Below are 23,238 nucleotides of genomic sequence, written 5' to 3' on the forward strand. Positions count from 1 at the left end.
GAGTGGCAACTCCAAAGTGGCAACTCCGCAACTCCAGAGATTCCAACCAAGCATCCCGAGATTCCAATCGCATCGAAATGGGTGCCACGGCCTCGTGTAAGAAATCCAACGGCAGTGGCTATCCGGAGCACGATGATCCCAGCTACCGAAAGTGCCAGGAGCTCAAGGTGAGCCTCAAAGTCTTGCCCTGCTTTACATAATCCCCCACCTAAGCCGAAATCGAAACCATATAGATGGAGCGCTGGATCCAGATGCACTACCAGATCAAGCAGCGGGAACAGGCCTTGGCCATTGCCCAGCACCGCGAGCTCTTCTACTGGCTGAGCGGTTTCTACCTGAGTGCCGTCTACGGCTGCGCCAGCTACTACCAGAGGGTCAAGAGGGTCTCCGCGCTGGCTCCGCTCCTGCCGCTCACCTTCGTGGTGGGCTACTACACGGACTGGGCCTACGGCAGCAAGCTGCACCGCATCCAAGGTGGGTCTGGGATGGGATTGCCCCGTCCATTAGTGGGTTGCGCTTAGAATCTGCACATATTTTCTATCCAGTTGCTTTGAAAGACACTTTAGCCACTAGATCTAGCCATGTCCGTCTGTCCTTTCGTCTGTCCGTTCGCCTGTCCGTTCGTTTGTCCGTTCTTCTGTGCGTTCGTTTGTCCGTTCATCTGTCCGTTCGTCTGCCCGTTCGTCTGCCCGTTCATCTGTCCAACCATTCCTACAAAAAATAGTCCCTCAGTTTTAAAGCTATCAGGAGAAAACCTTCCTATAGCTCCCATAGAAATTATCGGAAAAAATAATGGAAAAATATTATAGCTTCGGGGTTTTTTGGAATGTTTTGAGTTATCTTCATCACGTAAAATTATATAATACTAAACATTCCCATAACGAACCATTTGAATCCCTTACAGCGGAGGCCAACATGATCATGGAGCACGAGCAGGAGCTGCTCCACTGGCCAGGCGGCCTGCCCACGGTGGCCGGAATCGATGAGGCCCGCGTGGAGACGGAAATGGAAAAGAAAATGCATCCGCACCACATGTAGAGGCAAAAGGCTGCCCCTCTCCCCGTTAGTCTGTAGGCGGGATTGGGTTCTCGTGCTCAGGTCCCCATTAAAAATATAAGGAAAATATTATGCAACGCAATCGATAGAATGCAAATCACAATCACACACAGTTTGAGGAGTTTGAGAAAGCCATTAGCTAGAATTGAATTGTTTTTAAGCATCAACATTCGAGAATGCTGAACTGTAGGGACCATTTAACAACACTCCACAACACAAATGAGTTTTAAGCATAGAAAAAATCTCCAGAATGCTACATTATAAATCACAATTCCTACACAGTTCTTTTCATCTACAGCATTTGCATTTTGAAGAAGCTGCCAGAGAAATTATTTCGAAACTTAAGCTTGTCCCTAACTGGAACACATCATATCATACAGCTCCTAAGGAGCGATATTTTCCCTTCTAAACTCACAAACATATATCCATATATCCTGCACAGAACCCCAGCCAGCCTACAGCGCCAGATAGCTCAAATATAGGCCTATATATTTATATTATATATATTTATATATTCAGAACTCCTCTGTAACGACCATTTACTTAGCCGCAGTTTACTTCTAACCTAATCTATCTATCTGTGTGTGTCTACTCACTTGCTCGCTCTGGAAGGCGGGACGCGCTTCACTTTTCCAGCAATTTTTTGAGACAATACTCCTTATATTGGATAGTTAATGATTGATATATATATATTATATATTATATACATACATATATGTACACTTGATAAAAATTGTAGTCTAGAATGTCTAATAAATGTTTTGCTCCCAGCTCAAATCAAAAGGCGAGATCCTCGTCATTCAGCAGTCCGTGCTCGATGAAGGCGCGCGAAGTGTCCTTCTTGAAGTGCCGCTCACAGAACTCGGCCATCCTGGCGCAAGCCTCCTCGATCATCGCACCTGGCACGGTGAGCACTATCCTTACGTATCCTGGATACTCGAAGCAACTGCCTGGCAGACAGAAGACGCTCTGCTCGTTGACCAGCTCCTGGACGAAGTGCGTGTCGTCCTTGAAGGCCGGGAAGCGCTCGATGCACACGCCGATCATCATGTACATCGCCCCGTTGGGCATCACGGGGTTAAGGCCACGCACCTGCTTCAGCATCTTGTAGGCCAATGTGGCATTCGACTGGGGATGGAATGAGTAATCGTTAAAATGTGATTTTTATTTTTAAATATAACATATTTTTAATAAATAATTTTTATTTACGGTCCCTGGAATTTTCACTTTAGAATAATTTTCGAACGGTTCTTTCAAACACCAAGAATAATTAAAAAATCATCTAGCCTAATATAAAAGACCCCATAAAAAACGGTCAGTAGCAAAATTCATCCAGAACGGATTGACATAAAAATCTAAAAAAAAATCACATAAATTCATAAAATAATATTTAATTAATTGTTTAATCAAGATTATAAAATTTTAAAAATTAAAAAAAAATCTTAAAATTCAAAAATTTATCAAAAACTAATCTCGGCAATTTTTGAAACTTTGGAATATATTATAAAACGTAAACAAATGTTGCCTTTTATAAAAATATAACAAGTTTAAATTAAAACAAAATGTAATTAAAGCAAGATCATTGTACTAATTATCGGATTTTTTAAATATCTATTGCACTTACGTGGAGCACTTCAATTACACCGTCAAAGTAAGACTGCGGTGTTTTGGTCAGGATCTCGGGCAGTGCACCCTGGATGATGGTGTTCGAGCCCAGGATGCGACCACACATGTTCTTCAGGCCACCGATGGCATTGGTCAAACGCTGCTTGCGGTCGTGCACAATAATCCATCCCATTCGCCAGCCGGGAACGAGGAATCGCTTGGTCAAACCGCCGCAGGAAAGAACTGGAACCTCTGTGGTCAGGCTGCTCACAGCCAAGTGTTTGGAGCCGGGGAACACAAAGTGCTCGTAGATCTGCGGAAGAATCGGAGGAATGTATTAATTCGAAATATTTTAAAAAAAATATTGTATTTCATTGAAATTTTGTTTGAAAATTTTATATAAAATATTCCAAATATTTGAACACATTTTTTAAAAAATCTATTAAATATTTGAAAATATTTTTAAACACCATTTTATTTGATTGAAAATGTATTGTTTGTTTATTTTACATTTAAGGCCAACAACCTTTGGCTAGATATGTTGTTTTGAGGTAACAGAGTGCTTAGAATTTTTTATAGGTCACTCACCTCATCGGCGATGATGGGCAGATAGTGGCGCTCACAGATGTCAATTAGCTGGCGCAGGTGCTTCTCATCGAAGACACTGCCGCATGGATTGCTCGGGTTGTTGATCAACAGGGCGGCGGTATTCTCATCGATCAGGCTCTCCAGCTGGACGAGATCGGCGCGCCACTGCTGGTCGGGCAGGAGATCATAGTAGCGCACCTCGATGTCCAGTCCCTCGGCGAGGGTGTGGTACAAACAGAAGCCGGGCCGAGGCACCAGGACATTCTGGCCGCGGTCAGCCAGCGCCAGGATGCAGTACTCCAGCGCCGAGGAGCAGCCGCTGCAGAGCACCACGTCGTTCGGATCGATCTCCTCGTCGTTCCGCTGATGGGCACTGTACTTGGCCACCGCCTTCCGGGCGACCTCGTGACCCTGGGTGTGAGCATATCCGTTGAACTTGCCGCTCTCCAGGGAATGCAACACCGCCTTCATTGTCTCGTCGGCAGCCTTCAGGTTGCCAAAGGTAGTTGGATCACCTGGGGAGGGAAAAAACATATATTTTATTATTTTTTGAAAATATTTCTTTCCTTAAAAAAGGTATTGTACTTTTAAAATCTTTATAAGTCCTAAAAATTGTTTGTATAATTTTAACGACTTTATAAAGACTACAAACAACTTTCGAATAGTGAACATTAATAAACAAAAAAGGGTTACTTATATTGCATTATGATTCCTATAGATCTAAGGAATATTTTGTTGAACCAAATATTCAAGTATATCATTTTTTAGGACAGGTTCATTATAACCTCAAACTTATAAACAAAAAATGTTCCATTATCCTATAAAACCTTGAATTCTGGTGAATATAAAAATAAAGATCCGTTGGATTTATAAATATTCCACTATATTAAGTAAATATTTAAGTAAATCACTTTGTAGGTCACGCGGTGGTGTTTCTAAATTTAAAACACAAAAATAAAATCAGGTGATTCCGTGCTCGAATCACAGATTGCATTGGGTCAATGGCTAACTCGTTCGTTTCCGCCTAGCTTCGATTCCGATTCCCGATTCCGATGGATAAACAAGCCGCAGAATATTCTGGCTCAGGTTCAGTTCAGATCCCGAGTTCGATTCTCGACTCCGCCAAACAGGTGGAACTACATTTTATGCAAATATATCCCTCAAAACACAAATACAGTGCGCGTGCCTGGCTACAAAAATAATACAATATTATTAAAAACAAAAAAAAAATGGAAAAAGACAAGAACAACAATCGAAACAACAACAGCTTTACAGATTTTATATATCTGGTATTTGGCATATTTTAGCACGAATTTAGAAACTCTCGCCGGTCGATAAAATGCACAATATATACATTTCTGTAAATTTCCAAAGATAGCAAACCCGAATTCTTCGGGGAATCGAGGAATACCAAAAACCGAAGATGTGTACATATAATCACCGTGCACCGATCCCTGATTGGTCCGATTTTGTGGGTGTGTACAGCATATATGCATCACTTTACTTCACATTATCATACCCCCAAATTCATTTCGGCGTTCATTTTTTGCGCTAAACTAGTTTAATCAGTTTCTGCCAAGTCAGCGGCAAAAGTAAAAGAGATCACAACAACCGAAGTATTCAAATGAGACCGAAAAACTTGTAGCACAAACGTCAGAGATGTTATGGGGATATGGTAAAATGAGGAGCAGGTTACCCACGAAACTGGATAGATAGTTCGCAATCGCTACTGAAAGTATTTTTCTATTCATTTAAGCTATAATTTAACTTAACAAATTAGCTTTTTTCGACATCTGGGATTAACTATATCTATACTATATCATTTTTTCAGAATTTTGGTTGCTACTAAAATGAAATTTTCTCAGAACTAAGGACATAATTATGAAATATACAGTAAATTCCAAGAAAATATATAGTTTTGAATAATTTACGTAAAATTCTCGGAAAACCAAAGTGGCGAATAGTCATAGCGTATAGATCTAAAACTTAATTCCTTCTTATATGGTAATCAGAGAATCGAATAAATCCAAATTCTGAGAAACACTATTTTTTAGGAGCTAATAAAAATAATAATATAAAAATACAGCAGTTTTCCTTCAAAATCTGATAATATTTTAAGGTTTTTAATAAGACTAACAAGTTTTTATTTTGGTTTAATGATCAATTATTCCAAATTGTGAGATACATTTATTTTAAGGAGCTATCAAAAACAGATAAAGAATTTTTTCTTGAAAAACTGACAATATACAAGGATCTCCATAGAGAAAACTAGTTTTTAAATAATCAATTTTATGTTTTAAACCTAACTTAACCTCCGATTAAAGTCAGGACTCACCGATGGACAGCGGTATCATGGGCTTCTCCGGATTCGGCTTGATCTTCAGCGACTCGACGATGTTCCGGATGCGATTGTGCGTGTTGAGGGACAACTTGGAGGCCTTGATCTGCCAACCGGAGCGTCCGCGTCCGCGGCCTTTGCTGCTGCTGCTGGTGGAGGCCATTAGGTGGACCTCCTGCGACTGCAGCTGCAGCTCGGCCAGCGCCTGGTCCACCACATCGCAGTTCGGGGTCACCACCTGGGACTCGGGGTCACTGGGACTCCCGGGGACACTGGGGCAGCTGGCCCGACTGCTGCGACTGCTCTGGAATCGGAACTGATTCTCGTTGGCAACACTGCTGGGCATTATCACCAGGCCGGCCTTTTCCTTTCTTCCCGAAACAAAAAAGAAAAACCAAAAAAAAAAAGGAACCGAAAAAAAAACAAAGTAGGATTGCTAATATTTCGATTCTACGTAGGTATCTCCGATTCCGATTCCTGGCAATTGGAGCACTCTGCTCAAATGAATGTAAAGTTGGTATCCTGTTTATCGTTCCAGACGAGCATTAGATATACGATCTTGGGGGATCTCTGGCTTGGATAGAGGGTCTTTCGCTTGGGGGCGGGGTTTCTTTCGGATCGTTTGCGAATTCTGAACTAAACTGATCTACTTCGGAGATGTCTTGGGGCTTTTATCGCCTCTGGCGGGCTCCGCTTAGCTTGGCCGTTTGTCATATAGGCTCTCTATATATATATATCCATGGGTATATAGCCCACACACTCTCACATCGGCGGATAGCACGCGCCTGACTTTGGCTTCGGTTCGGTTCGAGCCGAGAGGGCCGCCGATCGATCGATCGAAAGAAAGAAATAATAACAACATATACGGAGCGCCGGCTGATACGACTGATTTGAATACCCGCCGCCTCGAAATCATATTCATATAATGCCTGGCCCGACTCGGAACCAGATTTTAGTTCGATTCCATTCGATTTGATATAAACAATATAAACAACAACAGCCGCATCGCATCGAATCGAATCATTTAAATGCGCCAAAGTTGTCTATAACGTCTTGGACCAAATCCGAATCTGAATCTGAATCCGAATCCCAAGCCAACCAGCCAACCAAAACCATCAATGCATATCGAGTGGCGGAGGGCTGAGGGATAGATTTCGCCCCCAACCCTTAAAAACAACCCATCAACCCACCCCAAACACCAACCCGGTCCACCGATCTTGGCGGTCATCGATCCGATGATCACTAAACACTGCAATTATTATCGAAAAACTCACCATATATTATTAAAAGACTTACCATATATAACCATACATTATTAAAAAACTCACCAGATATCATTGCAAAGTCCTGTGATATACTTGTTTAGTCATCTTTGGCCATTGGTATAACTTCAATTAATATAATTAATGATTATTTGTTATATAACTGATAAGTTCACATATATTTTAAAATACCTCTTATGTTTGGAAAAGCTTTACATTATTCCTACTACGTACTCTTACAACAAATATATTATTTGAACAAATTAAAACTAATTCTCTTACTTGATAAATTACTTAAATATATTGCTTAATTGAGCATAGGGCACACTTTTTAATTTGCAGACCATAAATATGGATCACCTTGTTTAAATATAATATACCCATTCATTGCTAAGAAAACAAGCTCTCTTGACTCTGCTTGATAGCGAGAAGCTATTTACACAAAAGATAATTGCTATAGATAATTAAAATATTTACTTCTTTATACGCCAAGAAAATATTATTTCATTGTGCATTTCGGTTAGCTCTTTTCCGTGTCAAATTAAAATCGCATAGGAATTATTTGTAATCTTCACTTGAAGCCAAGGTGCTTTTAAACATCCGTGTTTAAATGGGCAACGTATTTTATATTGTCAATGGGAATTCTGTTGTAAACAAACTTTGAACACGGAAAAAGGGGAATTTTCTTGAAATTGGTTTATTATCAAAATATAATAGAAAATGTAGTTCCCTACTTATATTTTTAAAAGATAAGATCAAAGAACCAAGCACTTTAAATTCGTATAGATAAAAACGTAGATTTTATTTGTAAAAAAAGAGACTAACCAAAAAAAGCATTTAAAACTGGGTATTCAAATATTAATATAACATTAAAGATACTTGTAAAGTACTTTTACCCGGAGCACATCTGGACAAACGAGGAATTTACTAAGCTATTCAAGTCCATTGATGTAATCGCATCGATTTGCATATTGAAATATGCATTAGCGACTCTAGACTATGTCTATATCTATATCTATATCTGAACCCGATCAACTAGATCAGCTAGATTGACTGGCGACCGCACCTGTTGACGATGACAACGCAATTCCAGGGATTTGCGAAGCGGGGATCCCGGTCATTTTCGGCACTGATCCCCGGACAGGAATCGATTGCAGTTCTATAGAATACCTATAGAACCCAGAGCTTAAGTTTTGACAAAAGGAGACATTTCGAAATGAATGAGAGAATCAAACTTGATAAATAGCAAACAGAACAATGTGGGGCCGTAAATTACGATTTATTTTAACTGAAAATTGGATTAGTGTCACGAACGCGGTTATTCGAATCAAAACAAAGTTATTCTGCTATTTTAAGCTTCATATTTTTATTCTAAACAGAAATAGAATATCATGGCTACAATGAAAATATTAATTTAATTTTGATCCGATTATATTTGTACTTTGGACCTGCCAAGCTTTTGGAGTTAATTTTATTTTTAGCAATGAACCAATGACATTTAAATCCTTTTTAATAAATACTTTATAATTACTAATTCCAAGCTAAGAAAAAAAGTGAATTTATTATATTTATTCTTATATCCATAATTCTTAATTCCATAAATTTGAAGTGTTTTTTGATGGTAAACCCTCTGATCAATAATATCTGAATTAAGGATTCTTAATACCATTCAGTTCTATTTCATATTCATCCATTCTAATCGTTGTAAATATTGTTTGTTATTGAAAATCTCTGGCTTATATGTAAATATTCTTCATATTTACAATGTTCTAAACTTATATTATATTTTGCCTATAACCGCGGTTAGTCAAAGCTGTTGTTGTTCCCAGGCATTTAATTGGCCTTTAATTTCTCGATAAACAAAAATATGTTTTTCGCGCTAGCCTTGCCATTGCATCATAACAGTCCCCGATTTCTCAGATCTCGGACTCGGGCTAGTTGGTCGGTTGGTCGGTTAGTCAGTGGGTAAGTCAGCCGATCGGTGGAGCGAGCCTCCTGCTCACCTTGGCCGGAGCAGGTTTTCTTGAACTTCTTTTTTCTGGCCGCTTGTACTGCCGTTTTCACGCCCCCCGATATTGACACTCAACCTGAAGGCAACCTCTTAGTCTTGATAAGAGTGAAAGTGAGGTAATAATATATTATATATTATATTATTTAAATGAAACCTGAAGACAACCTCTGAATCTTGATAGTTTCTTAGATAAGAGTAAAAATAATCTAATATATTAAAAATTGAAGACATTGATACACTGTACATATATATATATTCTTACAAAAATATATTTCATCTAAAATAAAAAAATCAAAGAAGTTTTTAACCGTTTTTGTAGTATATTGTATTATTTTCTGAAAATCAGTAAACCAGATTTTCCCAAAAAGCGCTGACAACTAAGCGTTCCACTAGCTGATCTAGAAAATATTCAAATTACAATCGAATCATTTTTGTATTATTCCCACCCCCAAATAAATGATAATTATCTTGATAGAAATCCGCATTTTTTTCGCTCACTGAGCGCAACACATTTTTCCGCATTAAAGACGAAAGACAGCATTTTGTTTGATATGTACACATAAATTTATTTTCGTTATGTTCGGCTTGATATTGTACCATTAAAACATATATATATATATTCTTTAACATAGATTTCTATATCCAAAACGAGTTTTACTGAGAGGAAAACAGGAAAAAAAAAAGGCTTAAGTCAAAATAATAAATGAGGATTTAAATTTTATCCGAAAATTATATCCGCTTGAAGATCGGCGATGAGTAGGATAATACTACTTGCGCTTGAACATGTTGCTGAGACGTCGCTTGGGCGGAGAGTTCTGAAAAACGAACGAGATGTTGATGAACTAAGGGCTTTACACTAAGCGAAATTTGTGCAATTTGCTTGGGTTTTGCTTGATTTTGCTTGGATGTTGTTTTATAAATTCTAATTGCGAGTGGTCAGCAGGATCAAAACCATGGCAGCGAGGACAACGGTGAGGGCCAGCACCATCGATCTGTGCTCCAGCTGAAAGAGGCCCAGCATCACGACCATCAGAGCCAAGCCCACGATCAGCCGCTCGCCGAGACTCAGGCGTCCAAGGATTCGGAGGCACTGAGACGAGAGCGAGCGGTTGGACGTGGATTTAGTTCGGTTAGAGCCCGCCGGCTGGACATAGGTGATATTGATGTGCGGTATGGGCGTCATGTGCACGCTGGCCATCGAGTAGGTGGTGCAGGAGCCGCGTGACGAGGTGCTGGTCATGTTGGTGGTGCCGCTGGCATCGGTGATGTTGCTGCAGGATCGGACTAGCTGCGGCAATTTCAGCTCATCCTGCTTGTAGTTGAGCGGCTGCAGTTGGAAGGGCGCCGTGGATTCGGTTTCCTGGCACAGCTGCTCGAAATGCCACACTTCCTGCGTCTCATCCGCCGATGCCATTGCCCAGGTGGTGGCCATCTGGTTCTCCGACTCGAACTGCAGCTGCTCCAAGGTCTCGCCGCTGTGCTGTTCCACGCTGAAAGTGGCCGCCAGACTCCGCTTCTCCAGCACCATCGTTTGACCCATTAGCGGTTTCTCCTGCTGCTCCTCATTGCGATTATGCAAACTGTAGTTGTTGTTCTCCGCTGGGGATTCAGGTGAGTACATCTGGTCGAGTTGACGGGCCTGATCGAAGCGACCCATCCGCTCCTGGCGCAACTTGCGGCGCTGCTGTAGTCGCTTGCCACCACCGGAGGAGGTCACCTTCAAGGCCACCGGTCGACTTTTGGCGCAGAAAATATTACCATGCAGGCAGAGTGAAGCGCGACTCTTGCGATTCTTCGCTTGACCATGGTTAGTCAGTCGGCGAGTGTTGCCCTTGGTGAGGGCCAATAGCGCTGCAGTGGACAAGTGCGGAGTGCCCTGCTGGTCAGCTCCTGGTTCCTCCATTATCTCCTCCTCCTCTTCCACCTCCACCTCCTCCTCTTCGACCTCCGCATCGCTGGCGCGGATCAGACGCTGCTGATCGTAGTAGGAGCGGCTCTTGCGAGGCGTCGATGTGCAAAACAAGCCCACCGCCTGGCGGAACCTACGTCGCTGTATTCCGGTCAGAAGGGTCGACCGCTTGCGTTGCGGCAGCTGTGGGAGAGGTCAGGTCAGAGGTCGAGTCACTAGGATGACGACCGGACGACGACATTGACGAAGACAACACGAGTACGCAGACGACACTTTCTCAAACTATCCAAGTTACAGCCCAAGTTACTAATATAATTATCTACAACACTGAACTTTCAACTAGGGGCCCTGCACTTTCCATGTAAATTATAGTTTTGAAATATTTTTTAATATTTTAAGGGGAAAATTATGGGGGATTATTAGAAAGTCAATTTATTATTTTATTTACTGAACCACTGTAGAACTTTTGTTGTTGCAGTCACAAAGAAAGCCTGCGGTAACACGACTTCCATTGGGCACACGCCGATTCTTCTTTGTGTCGCTATCCAAACTGATAGGATAGTCAAAAATTTCAGTGCAATTTTTTTTAATTTTTCTAGAGCCTATAGATATTTCCACTTTCTAATAAATACACAGATAACAGGCATTACTAAGTTTCAAACAAAGAACCTTTTAAAAAAAATCAATTTAAAAAAATCAAAGTTCTATATAATCATACAAGTTTTTGTTCTGACATTCCTAGCTAAATTTCAATTACGATAAAATTAATTAGCATTTTCCTAGCAAATATTTCGATTACCTTAAAATGTAGTTAAAATCCTAAAGTCTGAGCCTAACGAAGGCCCCCGTAAGTTCAGTTTCACCTGAGCCGCAGCCCAAAATCACAATCCACAAAACAAGCAAAACATTGAAAAGCACAAATCTACTCTACTTCGGATTCCTCCGATCAAAGTACTCACCTCGTCCCGGGGCAGCGTGCTGCTGCCAACGCTGAAGCGCTGGGTGAGGAACTTGAAGCGCGCGGGCGTCTTGGAGGTGTTGCTATTGTGGTTGTGATGGTCGCCGCCAAATTCCCGCAGGATTTCGCGCGGTGGCTCTGAGCTGCCAAAGGACAAACGTCCGCCGTTCTTGCTCGGCGTCGGTGGTCCAGGTCGCTTGTAGTGCGTGCCCATGGACTTTTTGCGAGCTCCGGTGCTCGAAGAACTCAGCAGCGCACTCATGCTGTCGTCAAGACTGTGCGGTCCGTCCTGTAAATAAAAAATAAATACGTATTTAGTGAGAAACTTTAGACCTTTAGTGCCAGGATTAATGGGACAAGCACAAGAACGAAACAAAAAACAGGACAAGATTTGTTTAAACGAACACAGGACACGTCACAAAAGCTCACTCGGTGTCTTTGGTTGGGGGGCTAAGATAAATATGTTTTGTTCGTTCTACTGCCGTCGCATCAGGCGGGCAAACTTGGCTTTCATGGCCGCCGGTGTGCTGGGTTTTCTGGTGCTGCTGCTGCTTCTGCTGCTGCTTCTATCGGAGCTTACTTTAAGATCCTCGTCCTGGCTGCCCAGATCGTACTGGGCCGCATAGGTGCTCTTCAGATGCGGCGGCTGCAATGAGTTTCTGTATATAAGTTCCTCCGCCCTGTAAATACAAGATTATTATTATAAATAAATAAATCACTAAAGTATTAAATCAAACATCTTACGTCATGTCTGTGGGAACACGTCCTAGTTTTAAATCCGTCAAATAAGTGTTGTTGAACACCTCGCCCTCCTCATCTTCCATGGCCAAATTGGAGGATGGAGCATTGGGTCGCTTGAAGGGCTGCCAATCCTCAGTCGAAGATGCAGCCGCTGAAGAACTACTAATCCCCTTTGCCTCGCTGACGGCTGGCTGCATCTGCAGGTGGCGCAACTTGGTGCTGATGATGGCGTGCTGCTTCTGTTGCTCCAGCACCTTCTCGTTGAGCCGGACAATCTGGTTGGACAGCTTGCGCGTGTGCTCCTCGTACTTGGCATTCTAAGTAGTAGAGATTAATATCATTTATAATTTATATAATATTTTATATATTTTTCTATTTACCTGGGCTGTCAAGGCCTCCAATTCAGCGGCACTTTTGGCCGCATCCCGTTCCTGTTTCTCCTTCATGCGCGTCACCTCCGCCGTGTACAGGGAGCGCTACGTTTGAGATGATGGTGATGTCCGTGTGGCATGTGGCATGAGGCAAGTGGACAAGTTAAGGCGGTGTAAATTCAGGTGTAGGTGCGCGTAGGTGGGTGGTTGGTTGGATGGATGGTTGATTTTGGGTTGGTGGTGAATGGAGTGAGAGACAGCAGTGAGAAGGACAACAACAACAAAACACAAAAAAAAATATTTTTTGGGACAAAGTGCTAATTTATCAGAAATATATAAAATATATTTAAATAAAATATATAAAAGTACAAACAACATTTAAACAGCTAATAACAAAAACTACTAAGGGTTCTATTATCATCTCAGCCTCTAGAACTCGTTGGGTTTGTCACAAACGATGGCCACCTTGGCTTCATTGAAGCGCAGGACCATGGCAAAGATGGTTCCCAATAGAGTCAAGGCGGTGGCACCCAGGCAAAATGCATTTCGGGTGCACTTGCAATTCTTATCGCATCCACGCCGCTTGATTTCTTCTAGTTCTTGTCTTAGTTTTCGTTCTAGTTCTGTCCCCGCTGCTGCTGCTGCTGCTGCCCCTTCTTCTTTCCCCTCTTTTTTCGAGGGGATCTGTTCGATCTGTTCATTAACCCTCGGAAGGACCGAAAAATACGACTGCGTACATGCCTTTTTCTTTTTGGGCTGGGATGGGGATGGAGTTGGGGGAATTGGGATGGGATAACGGTGCGGATGGTTGATAATTAGTTTTTTTGAGGCAGTGAATAAGGGAGAGAGGAAGGAAAGATAAATGATTTTTAATTTCATGATGTGACAATTCAGTTAAATAGATCTAAGCAAAAGCAGCTTCAAATTAGATTTTTTATAGCTAATTTGGATACGAAAATCGAGCGTTTCTCCTTTAATTTATTAAATATATCAATATTACTATCATATAAGGAAATTCTATGATATTAAAGACCTATCCTTTTATAAAACCCTATAAAAATTTATATTTTATAAGGACTAGATCAAAAATACTATGTATCATATATAAATATAACACATATATGTATTATATATAAATATACCCCACACATCCTTATTGAAATCCGATTTTTCGGGTCTTTTGGTGTATTATATATAAATATACCCCACACATCCTATAAAAATAAAAAAAGTGGACCTGTAAAAACACAAAACGATACCGCTACCAACAACATCAATCCCTAATTTATGGACAAGTTAGTAAAGCTAAACAAAAACAAAACAAAACGACGAACATGCACCTTAAGAAAACCCAAAACAGTTGGACTTACCATCTTGGACTTCATCTTGTCCAGCTTGCCCTCCATCTCGAGACGCTGATCCTTGATCTTCTGCTCGCATCGCTGGATTTCGTCCTTGGCATCGCGATACTTGGCCTGCAGAATCTGGCAGTCCAGGGCCAGCTTGCTGTTGGCCTCCTCCGGGCGCAGCTGGCCAAGATTGACATCGGATTCGGGGCCATCCGCCTTGCTGTAGGTGGCGCCGAGATCACTCGGACCGACGTTGGTCAATCTCAGCTCGGCCAGCTCCTCGTTGCACTGAACCACCTGCTGTTCCAGTTGCTCCACTCGCTCCTGATAGCCACGAATGCGCTGCTCGGCCTCCTCGCGACTGACCTCGATCTCTCGCGTCTTCTCCTCCAGCTCGAACTGACAGGCATCATGGATAAGACGTGTGCCATCCAACTCCTGCTGGACATCGGCTAGCCGCTCGTTGAGTTCGGCTAATTGCTGCTGGGCCAGTTTACGTCCGGCGACCTCAGACTCCAGGCGTTGCTGCAACTCGTCGACAATTGCCAGGCGTTCCTGCAGTTCCAACACCTCGTCAGCCTTCTCCGCCAGCTGTCGCTTGGTTTGGGTCATTTCCAAGGACTGGCTATCAATCTCAAGTTGCTGCTTTGAAAGTTGTTCCTTCAGTTTACAGATATTCTCATCCTTCTCCTGGATTAATGAGGTGGCATTGGAAAGATCCGTTTTCATCTGCTCCTGCTGCGCCTCCAACATCTCTAGCTGCTCCCTCAGTTTAAGGATATTCTCATCCTTCTCCTGGATTAATGAGGTGGCATCGGAAAGATTGACTTTCATCTGATCCCGCTGCTTCTCCAACGTCTCTAGCTGCTCCTTCAGTTTACAGATATTCTCATTTTTCTCCTGAAGCAACGCGGAGGCAATGGAAAGCTCGGTTTTCATCTGCTCCTGCTGAGCCATCAGTTCCAAGACCTCGTTAGCTTGCTGCGCCAACTGTCGATTGGTTTCTGCCATTTCCTTGGACTGGCTATCAATCTCAAGTTGCTGCTTCGAAAGCTGCTCGTTTAGTTTACAGATATTCTCATCCTTCTCCTGGATTAATGCGGTGGCTTGGGAAAGTTCTGCCTTCATCTGATCCCGCTGCGCCTCCAAGGTTTCTATGTCGTCCTCTAGAGTGGCCAGTTTCACCTGGAACTCGCGCTCTTCCCTGATTAAACGCTCCTTGACCAGGTGAATCTCCCGCTGCAGAGTATCCCTTTCGAGTGATAAATTCGAAGCACGCGTTTCGAGTTCAGCCTGATTTTGAGTCTGTTTAGCATTATTCTCCGCGTTGGCCAGCTCTGCGCTTTGCCGCTTCAGCTCTCGTTTAAGCCGCTCCGTATGCTTCTCCTCGTCCTCCAGCTTAGAGTGCAGACGGAATAGCTCCTGCTCGGAGCGGTCATACAAAGCGGTTAGTTCCGCAGTTCGACTGGCTTCCAGTTGGGCCTTGCTCAGCTGCTCCTTGAGCTCATTGGTTAGGGTTTGTTCGTTCTGAAGGTTGCTCTGCAGGCGGAGAAGCTCCTCCTTAGAGGCATCATCACTCAGCTGCTTCTGTTGCTGCATCAGCTCTTCTTCCAGCTGATCCCTTAGCTTTTGTTCCTCCTGGAGCTTAGTCCTTAGACCGATTAGCTCCTTTTGGGCGCTGTCGTACAGCACGTTCAGTTCCGCCCTGCGACTTGCTTCGGTGCCCAGCTCCAGGTGTCGTTTGTTCAGCTCGTCTTTGAGCTCCTCCGTCAGCTTTTGTTCTTCCGCCAGTTTGTGCGTAACCAGTGCGTAACGCAGGCTGAGCAACTCCTTCGCGGAGCTTTCAGTGATTTCCAGCTGGGCATTCACCTCAGTTGGCAAGTTCTGTTCTTCCTCCCGTTTGTTAAGCAACTCCTTCGTGGAGTTTTCAGCGATTGCCAGCTGTTCCTTCAGCTGGCCAAGTTCTAGCTTATGCTGTTCCGCACGCTTTTCCTCCTCCACGAGTTTATTGCTCAAGCTGATTATCTCCTCGGTGGCATCGTCGTATAAGGTTTGCAATTCCGCGGAGCGACTTTCAGCGCTTTCCAAGTCGCCCCTAAGTTCGCTCAGCTCCTCCTGTTGCTGCTCCTTCCTTTCCTCCTCTTGTTTAGCTGCCTTGACCTTCGATAGCTCCTTCGTTTGCTTGTCCAGCTTGGTTTTAAGCTGCTCGGCCCGCTTTTCTGCCTCCTGGAGTTTGGAACGCAAGCTGGACAGCTCCTCGCTGGAGTCTCCGCCGGATCCGCCGCCCTCCAGCATTAGTTGCTTGTGGGTGGCAATGGTTTGGCGCAGGTTGGCCTCCTGGAGGCGAGCATCCTGCAGATCGGAGGTGGACTCTCTGAGCAGCTGCTTGTGCGTCTCGATGGTCTGGCGGAGTTCCTTGTCCTGGATGCGCATCTGATTCTCCTGGTAGCGAGCCTCCTCCAGCTCCGCTTTGATGAACTGAACGGCGGTCTCGTGCTCGCTGACGAGATTCGCCGACTGCGAATCCTTCTCCGCTAGCTGCTTCTCGAGTTCCTGGCAACGCTGTTGGCATTCCGCTTCCAAGGTTTTTAGCCTAGACTGCTCTTCATCCTTCTGCGCCAACTGCTTTTCGAGCTCTTGGCAACGCAGCTCGCACTCTTCTTTCGTTGCCTTTAAAAGTTGACTGTGCTCAACCGCCTGCTTGGCCAACTTATCTTCATTTTCCTTGAGATTACCCAGCAAATCCTGATTGCCGCCCTCCGTCTCCTTTTCGAGTTCCTTGCAGCGCTGATCGCTTGTAGCCTTGAGCTCCTCAATCTGCTTCTCGTACATCTCCTTCATCTCGGCCATTTTCTCGTCCTTCGCGCGCAGCTCAGCCTTCTGTTCGTCCTGCTTCCTGCGGCAATCGAACAGATCGCTGGATCTCCGCCTGTCGGAGGCCTCCAACTGAGCAATTTTGGTCGACCGACGCTCCACTTCGCTGGCATTCTTGGCCACCGTCTGGCTCATCTCCAGCTGCAGGCTATGCAGCTTCATGTTGTCCTTGCTCAGCTTGTCGTTCACCTGCTCCAGATTGGCAATGGTGTCGCTCAGCTGCTTGACCACCGGCCCCTGATCGTTGGCATGGACTCGATCCTGCAGCAGTTGCACCTGCTGCTCCAGTTGCTCCTTGGAACGAGCCAACTGATCGGTTAGCTTCGAGTTGGCCTGGTAGCGCGACTCCAGAGTATCACGACTGGCTAATATTTGATCGTGCAAATCGAAAAAGTGATCCATCCAGTGGTGAATCTGCTGGGGGCTCTGCACATCAGTGCATCCCGGGAATTCCGAGCTGGGAGAGATTTTCAGAAGGCGAGCTTCTACTTTTTCCATTGCTTTCTTCAGGAGCTTCTCCATTCCGGCCACCTGCTGATCCCTCATGGCAATCTCCGCGTCCTGTAGATCTATCTCGGCACGCAGCTTCTCGGCTGTGAGTTCCAGTGTTTGGGCCAATTGCGCCCGCTGCTGCTCATCATGGTTGCGCTTGGTCACCAATAGCTGACTATCGTGGAGGATCTCTGCATTGCTTCGACAAAGTACGGCCAGTTGGCTTAGCAAGTCATTCACCTGCGTCTCCAGAGTGTCGAACGCGAGTGTCTGCTGCTTGAGCAACGCCTCAATGTCCTCGAAACGATCGCTTAGCTCCCCCGATCCCGTCGAGCTGATGACCATCGAGCTAACGGCATTGTTGCCCCTTATGAGGCCAGTAATGCGGTTGAGGAAACCGTCCGTCTGTTGGCTCAAGTTGCTCAGCTGCTGTCTCAGCGCGTCTATCGTCAGCTGAAGCTGCTCCTTTTCGTTTATCTTCAGCTGCAGTTGAAGCTGTGACTGCTCTTTTTCCTGGCTCAGGTCGTTGATCTTAGACTGGAGCTGTTCCTGCTCATTATTTAGGCTAAGCTGGAGTTGCTCTATCTTAAGTTGTGCCTTCTCCTTCTCCTCGCTCAACTCGTTGATCTTAAGATTAAGCTGTTCTTGCTCATTATTTAGACTTAGCAGGAGCTGTTCCTTCTCCTCCTTCTGGCTAAGCTGGAGCTGCTCTTTTTCCTGGCTTAGGTCGTCCATCTTAAGCTGAAGCTGCTCCTTTTCCTGGCTTAGCTCGTTGAACTTAGAATGAAGCTGTTCCTGCTCATTCTTTAGGCTTAATTGGAGCTGCTCTTTCTCCAGGGTTAGCTCATCTATCTGGAGTTGCGCCTGCTCCTTCTCCTGGCTCAGCTCATTGATCTTAAGCTGAAGCTGCTCCTTTTCCTCCTTCTGGCTAAGCTGAAGGTGCTCCTTCTCCTGGCTCAGCTCTTCCATCTTAAAAAGAAGCTGTTCCTGCTCCTTTTGATGGCTCATCTTAAGCTGAAGCTGTTCCTGCTCCTTCTCCTTCCTCAGCTCATCCATCTTAACCTGAAGCTGCTCCTTCTCCTGGCTCAGTTCATCCATCCTAAGCTGAAGCTTTGCCTGCTCCTTCTCGTGGACCACCTTCGCATCCTCGTTAAGCTTAAGGGACATAGTTAGGAGAGCATTGCTAGCTTCCACCTCTTTCAGCTTCTCGGCAAGCATCACTTTGTGGGCATTCAGTTGGCTGGTCAAGTCATCGATCTGCGCGTGCGCGTCGTTTAGCTGGCTGCGGCACAGGTCGTACTTGGATCGCAAGTGCTGCTGGTGGAGCTGCTCCTGCTGCAAACGGCTTTCCTGGCTGTCCCTTTCCGCCTCGATCGTGCTGATCCGCGTTTCGAGAGACTCGTTCTTGACGCGCAGCTCGCGAATCTGGACACCCAAGTCGGTCATCTGGGCTTCTTTCTCGTCCAGCTGCCTCTGTATCTCGTCCAGGTGCGCGTCTCCCTTGACTATTAATCTCTCGAGCTCATCGCGTTCGGCAGTTAGATTGTGATTCTGTTTTTCCAGTATTTCACGTGTGTTCTTGCACTGCTTTTGTCTTCTTTCCAGTTCGCTGGCATGGTAACGACTGGCTTCCGCAGCCTCCTGCTCCAGCTCATCGATTCTGGCCTTCGCACTGACCAAGTGCTCCTCCTGTTCAGCCAGCGATTGAGCTAGCGATTGGCTTTTCTGCAGCAGCTCATCGATATTCGCAGCCTGACTGTCGCACTGTTCCTGCAACCGCGTGGCCTTTTCCACCGCCTCCAGAAAAATACTCTTGATCGTCGAAATGCTGGGAGCAGTCTGCTGCTCTTCCAGCGTCACTGGCATAAGAACCTCAGCCTGATCGACGTTGTGCCTCTGCAGGAAACCCACCATGACCTCGCTCAGGTCCAGCAGAGAGTCGTTCTGCTGCTGGAGCTCCTCCCGCAACTCAGCGTTCTCGTGCTCCTTCTCGCGCAACTGCTTGTCAATTACCGAGCTGGCCAGATTCTCGGGCGTGGTGTTCGGCGACAGGGAACAGTTGAGCAGGTCCGATGATGCGTTAAGGACCTCCCGCCGATTGTGCAACTCCTCGCGCGCCTCCTGAAGACAACGATCCAACTCCTGCTTGTCGCGCTCAAGGGAGTTGATCGCATCTTCCCTGCGAGATGCGATTCGGCTGAGTTCCTCCAGGCGCGCCTCCAGATCGCGGATGCGGTCCACGCACACGAGAAGGCTTTGACCCGTCTCCCTTAACTGTCAAGTGAGAAAATAGAAAATGTTATTATTTCGATGGTGGTTAAACGAATTCACAAAGAACAAAAGGGAAGCTAGCTTCGACCAGATATATATTCCAAACAATAAAACTCCACGAAGCTATAATTTTGTTCCTAGTAAATTTCATTTTACTTTCAGATTTAAAAAAAAAAATTTTCGAAATTCAGAAATATGTAAATAATATAATAATTTAAATATTTTTCCTTTCAATTGCAGCTAAAAGAAAAGTCTCATTCTGATAGCTTTAGAAATGAGAGAATAGTTTGCGTATAAACGGACAAACGGACGGACATACGGACATGGCTATATGTAAATAATATAATAATTTAAATATTTTTCCTTTCAATGGACTTTTGGAAAGGGGTTTCATTTTTATAGCTTTAGAACTGAGAGTCTAGTTTGCGTAGAAACGGACATACGGACAAGGCTATATCGACTCTAAGGAAGTGATATATTTTATTAAGTTGAAAACGTTTCCTTCACTGCGTTGCAAACTTATAATAAACATAATTAAATTTTAAAATTGGAAAATGTACTTGGCTAGCCTAGGAAATTCCCTAGAAAAGTGAAATGTTATAATCCCGCAGATTTAATTCTTTTGTGTAATGCCTATAAAATCAGACAGGTAAGGCAGGTAGCTTACCTGCTCGGCCAGCTCGGACTTTTCGGCGTACAAATCCTGCAACTTATCGCTGGATTCGGTTATAATGGCCTCCTTCTGGCTGATTTCCCTGAGCAGGCTTCGCTTCAGCTGAAATGAGGTAAAGTTTTATTATTATCGCTTTATGGTTGTAACTACCTGACCACCAGATGGTCGGTCTACCTACATGATCGCACTCATTTCGCGTGCATTCGGCGGTGACATCGACCTCCTCAACATTTTGGGCGGCATTCTTCAGTTTGGCCAGTTCATTGCGGGTGGCCATGAAATCTGTAAAGGAGATAATTGAATTAGAATTAGCTTAGCCAGGGTTTTAAGCCCTAGAATATATACCTTTGTTTAGCGTCTTGATCAACTCCTCCTTCTCCATCTGCTGCTCCTCGAGCACCACCTTCTCGTAGCGCACGACCTCCAGCTGGGCGCGAACACCGCGCAGCTCCCGTGTTCGCTGCTCCAGTAGCTCCGTCCGGGGAGTCGAAGGAGCTGGCATTGGCATGTCGCTGCCCGAAACCTGGACGCGCAGACGATCGCGATGGTGGTAGGCCTGCTGTGGCGTGCTGGTCGGCGGCTGAGGCGATGTGGCGGCCATGGAGGAGGAGGAGGAGCTGCCAGGTGTGTTATCCATGGCCAGCTGTTCGGGACTCCGGGAGATGCTGCTGCTGGGTTGACATGGACTGACTGGGGAGTCGCCGTTCTCCTTCTCAACCACCACATTGGCGATTATCTGGCGGAGATTCTGGCGCGTCAGCTGCTGTACCTTAGTCGTCTGGTCCAGGAGATTGGCCATCGGTTGCTGCATGGGAGCGGGCAGCCGCTGGCAAATGCTGTGGAAGATCATGCTGGGACGCTTCACGCACGCGTACTGCAGGAGCAGCGTGTACACGAACACGTAGTCCGAGCTCACCAGGTGCCCATGGCTACTCATGTGGGCACTGAACTCCGGGTAATGCTCTGCGAAGGAATGACAGGGGTTTTAGTAAGGCATCATAGTCTTAAAAAAGTTACTGATAAAAACCTATAATAAATAAATTTCTGAAATGCTATAAAAGTTCTTTGATCTCTGAATTATACAACTGATTAAGCTAGTTTTATTGAGAAACTGTTAAAAAGATACAATTACTTAAAGGTCGACTAGGGTAGGTGATCATATATGGTCAAATATTTCTATATTAAAGTTTTTTGATCCAAAAATACATTTTTTAAAATCACTTTATTAAAGTTTTTAGACCCAAAACAAAATTGAAAAGAAATATTTCTATATTAAAGTTTTAAGGCCCAAAGAATTAAAAAAAAACTTTGAGGTTGATTAAGGTAGACAACCTATATAGTGGTCAAATATTTCCATATTAATTTTTTAAAACAAAAAAAATTATACTATGCTAGGCGAATATTTCTATGTCAAAGTTCGCATATCCATGGAAAAAATGATATTTAATGCCCTAAAATGACAGCTATAATGTAGGATAGCAGCAACCCCGTTTTTCAGGAGACTTGACGTTAGGAGAATATTTTAAATATTTCTATATTAAAGTTTTTAGATCCAAAAATATTTGATACAATTTTTTTTTAATACTATGGTAGTTCTTATAAGCAATGAAAAAATGATATGTGACACCCCAAAAATGACAGCTGTAATCAAGGATGCTGGCAACCCTGTTTTTTCAGGGGACCTGTCATTAGGAGACTTTTTCGAGGCAGGAATACCAATTAACCCAATCCTGCAGCCCGAACCCAGAACTCACCTCGGAGGAACGCCGCCAGGGGCGAGCGGAGTTCCACGGGCTGAGCCTGCTCCGCCTCCGTCTCCTCATCCTTTTTCTCTTTCTCCTCCTCCCCAGCCCCCTCCTGCGCCTCCTGGGCATTCTGGATGTAGATCAAGAAGAAGGCCTCGATGTCCGACTGCTCCAAAGTGATGAAGTTGTGGTCGATGAACTGGCACTCGACGATCTGCGAATGGGATGGGTCAGTGGATGATCGGAGACCCCGGGATCCCTCTACTCACCCAGCGGACGAGGATCTTTCGCCACATGCGCAGGTCCATTGTATCGGTGGTATTGCAGGGTAAACTAGGTGGCGAACGGAAAACGGGACTTTTGCACGCACAACAGAAACAGAAACAGAACAATAGAACTTTGCTAGCGGAGCAACGGGACTTGATCAAAAAAAACACGACCGAAAAAAAAGTAAGAAAAATATATAGGGTTTTTTTTTCACCAGCTCAGAGCTCGACGACTTGCTTGTGTGGAATATTTTCAGGCACTGACTACGGGACTACGCGGGGCGAACTACTAATTTTGACACTTCCATTCGACGAGCACAGGGACTACTAGATAACTAGGTAACTAAATACGAACAAACACCGGCAAACACATTTCTTTCGCGCGTCGTTTAATTTGAAAAAAATAGGGGACGCGAGGTAGCGGTGGGAAAACGTGTCAAAATATTGAATCTATCGATACTATCGAGTAAGAATAAAAATATTTATGTCGTGATATTTTTTTGAAAAAGGGTTCACTTTTCGGCCGCAGTGGCGCTTTAAACTGTTATATTCAGCGGCTTCTAACAGAAATGTTAAGATGCATCGTTTTCTTACATTGGCAGAGCAGCGGCAGAGGCGCAACAGTTCTGCCAATGTAAGATTAACATTTCTGTTAAATTGAGAGGAGGGAGAGAGAGATGGGTAAATATCAATGTATCGATAGTTTGGAGTAAGAATATTTATGTCGTG

The 23,238-nt window shown here is 44.4% G+C and overlaps 3 protein-coding genes across 6 annotated transcripts; 1 reads left to right on the forward strand and 2 right to left on the reverse strand.

Annotated features, from left to right (window-relative positions):
- The first annotated feature begins 39 nt into the window (after positions 1-39).
- Positions 40-1,707, forward strand: LOC108056085 (plasminogen receptor (KT)). The gene is made up of 3 exons (XM_017139739.3): positions 40-167; positions 234-474; positions 905-1,707. Exons 1-3 carry the CDS (start codon positions 78-80, stop codon positions 1,036-1,038), a joined length of 465 nt encoding a protein of 154 aa, XP_016995228.1. The 5' UTR covers positions 40-77; the 3' UTR covers positions 1,039-1,707.
- A 20-nt stretch (positions 1,708-1,727) lies between these two features.
- On the reverse strand, positions 1,728-6,285 carry Tat (Tyrosine aminotransferase). The gene is made up of 4 exons (XM_017139737.3): positions 5,585-6,285; positions 3,250-3,764; positions 2,681-2,974; positions 1,728-2,184 (listed from the first exon to the last, which is right to left on the reverse strand). The coding sequence occupies exons 1-4, from the start codon at positions 5,931-5,933 to the stop codon at positions 1,834-1,836; spliced, it is 1,509 nt and encodes a 502-aa protein (XP_016995226.2). The 5' UTR covers positions 5,934-6,285; the 3' UTR covers positions 1,728-1,833.
- A 3,163-nt stretch (positions 6,286-9,448) lies between these two features.
- Positions 9,449-22,902, reverse strand: mud (mushroom body defect). Of its 4 annotated transcripts, none has more exons than XM_017139730.3 (11): positions 22,513-22,902; positions 22,253-22,457; positions 20,844-21,461; positions 20,677-20,780; positions 20,493-20,600; positions 14,210-19,828; positions 12,849-12,944; positions 12,472-12,785; positions 12,308-12,407; positions 11,729-12,016; positions 9,449-10,952 (listed from the first exon to the last, which is right to left on the reverse strand). In XM_017139730.3, the coding sequence occupies exons 1-11, from the start codon at positions 22,549-22,551 to the stop codon at positions 9,783-9,785; spliced, it is 8,661 nt and encodes a 2,886-aa protein (XP_016995219.2). In that variant the 5' UTR covers positions 22,552-22,902; the 3' UTR covers positions 9,449-9,782. The 4 variants fall into 4 exon arrangements, with proteins under 4 accessions (XP_016995219.2, XP_070075190.1, XP_070075191.1 ...); XM_070219090.1 differs by having other exon boundaries at positions 9,455-9,675; positions 22,513-22,900; XM_070219089.1 differs by lacking the exons at positions 12,308-12,407; positions 12,472-12,785; positions 12,849-12,944 and having other exon boundaries at positions 9,451-10,952; positions 22,513-22,901.
- Between the last annotated feature and the right edge of the window lie 336 nt (positions 22,903-23,238).

The sequence above is a fragment of the Drosophila takahashii genome, chromosome X (assembly GCF_030179915.1).
Source record: "Drosophila takahashii strain IR98-3 E-12201 chromosome X, DtakHiC1v2, whole genome shotgun sequence".
Lineage (NCBI taxonomy): Eukaryota > Metazoa > Arthropoda > Insecta > Diptera > Drosophilidae > Drosophila > Drosophila takahashii.

Bases quoted from the DNA above. Each gene is read 5' to 3' on its own strand.
- LOC108056085 (XM_017139739.3), top strand. From the start codon at position 78: ATGGGTGCCACGGCCTCGTGTAAGAAATCCAACGGCAGTGGCTATCCG. The intron at 168-233 runs GTGAGCCTCAAA...GAAACCATATAG, and splicing joins GAAAGTGCCAGGAGCTCAAG to ATGGAGCGCTGGATCCAGAT. The intron at 475-904 runs GTGGGTCTGGGA...AATCCCTTACAG, and splicing joins CAAGCTGCACCGCATCCAAG to CGGAGGCCAACATGATCATG.
- Tat (XM_017139737.3), bottom strand. From the start codon at position 5,933: ATGCCCAGCAGTGTTGCCAACGAGAATCAGTTCCGATTCCAGAGCAGT. The intron at 3,765-5,584 runs GTGAGTCCTGAC...TTCCCTCCCCAG, and splicing joins CATGATACCGCTGTCCATCG to GTGATCCAACTACCTTTGGC. The intron at 2,185-2,680 runs GTAAGTGCAATA...TTCCATCCCCAG, and splicing joins GTGTAATTGAAGTGCTCCAC to TCGAATGCCACATTGGCCTA.
- mud (XM_017139730.3), bottom strand. From the start codon at position 22,551: ATGGACCTGCGCATGTGGCGAAAGATCCTCGTCCGCTGG. The intron at 20,781-20,843 runs GTATATATTCTA...TCTCCTTTACAG, and splicing joins GATCAAGACGCTAAACAAAG to ATTTCATGGCCACCCGCAAT. The intron at 12,786-12,848 runs GTAAATAGAAAA...TCTACTACTTAG, and splicing joins TGGAGGCCTTGACAGCCCAG to AATGCCAAGTACGAGGAGCA.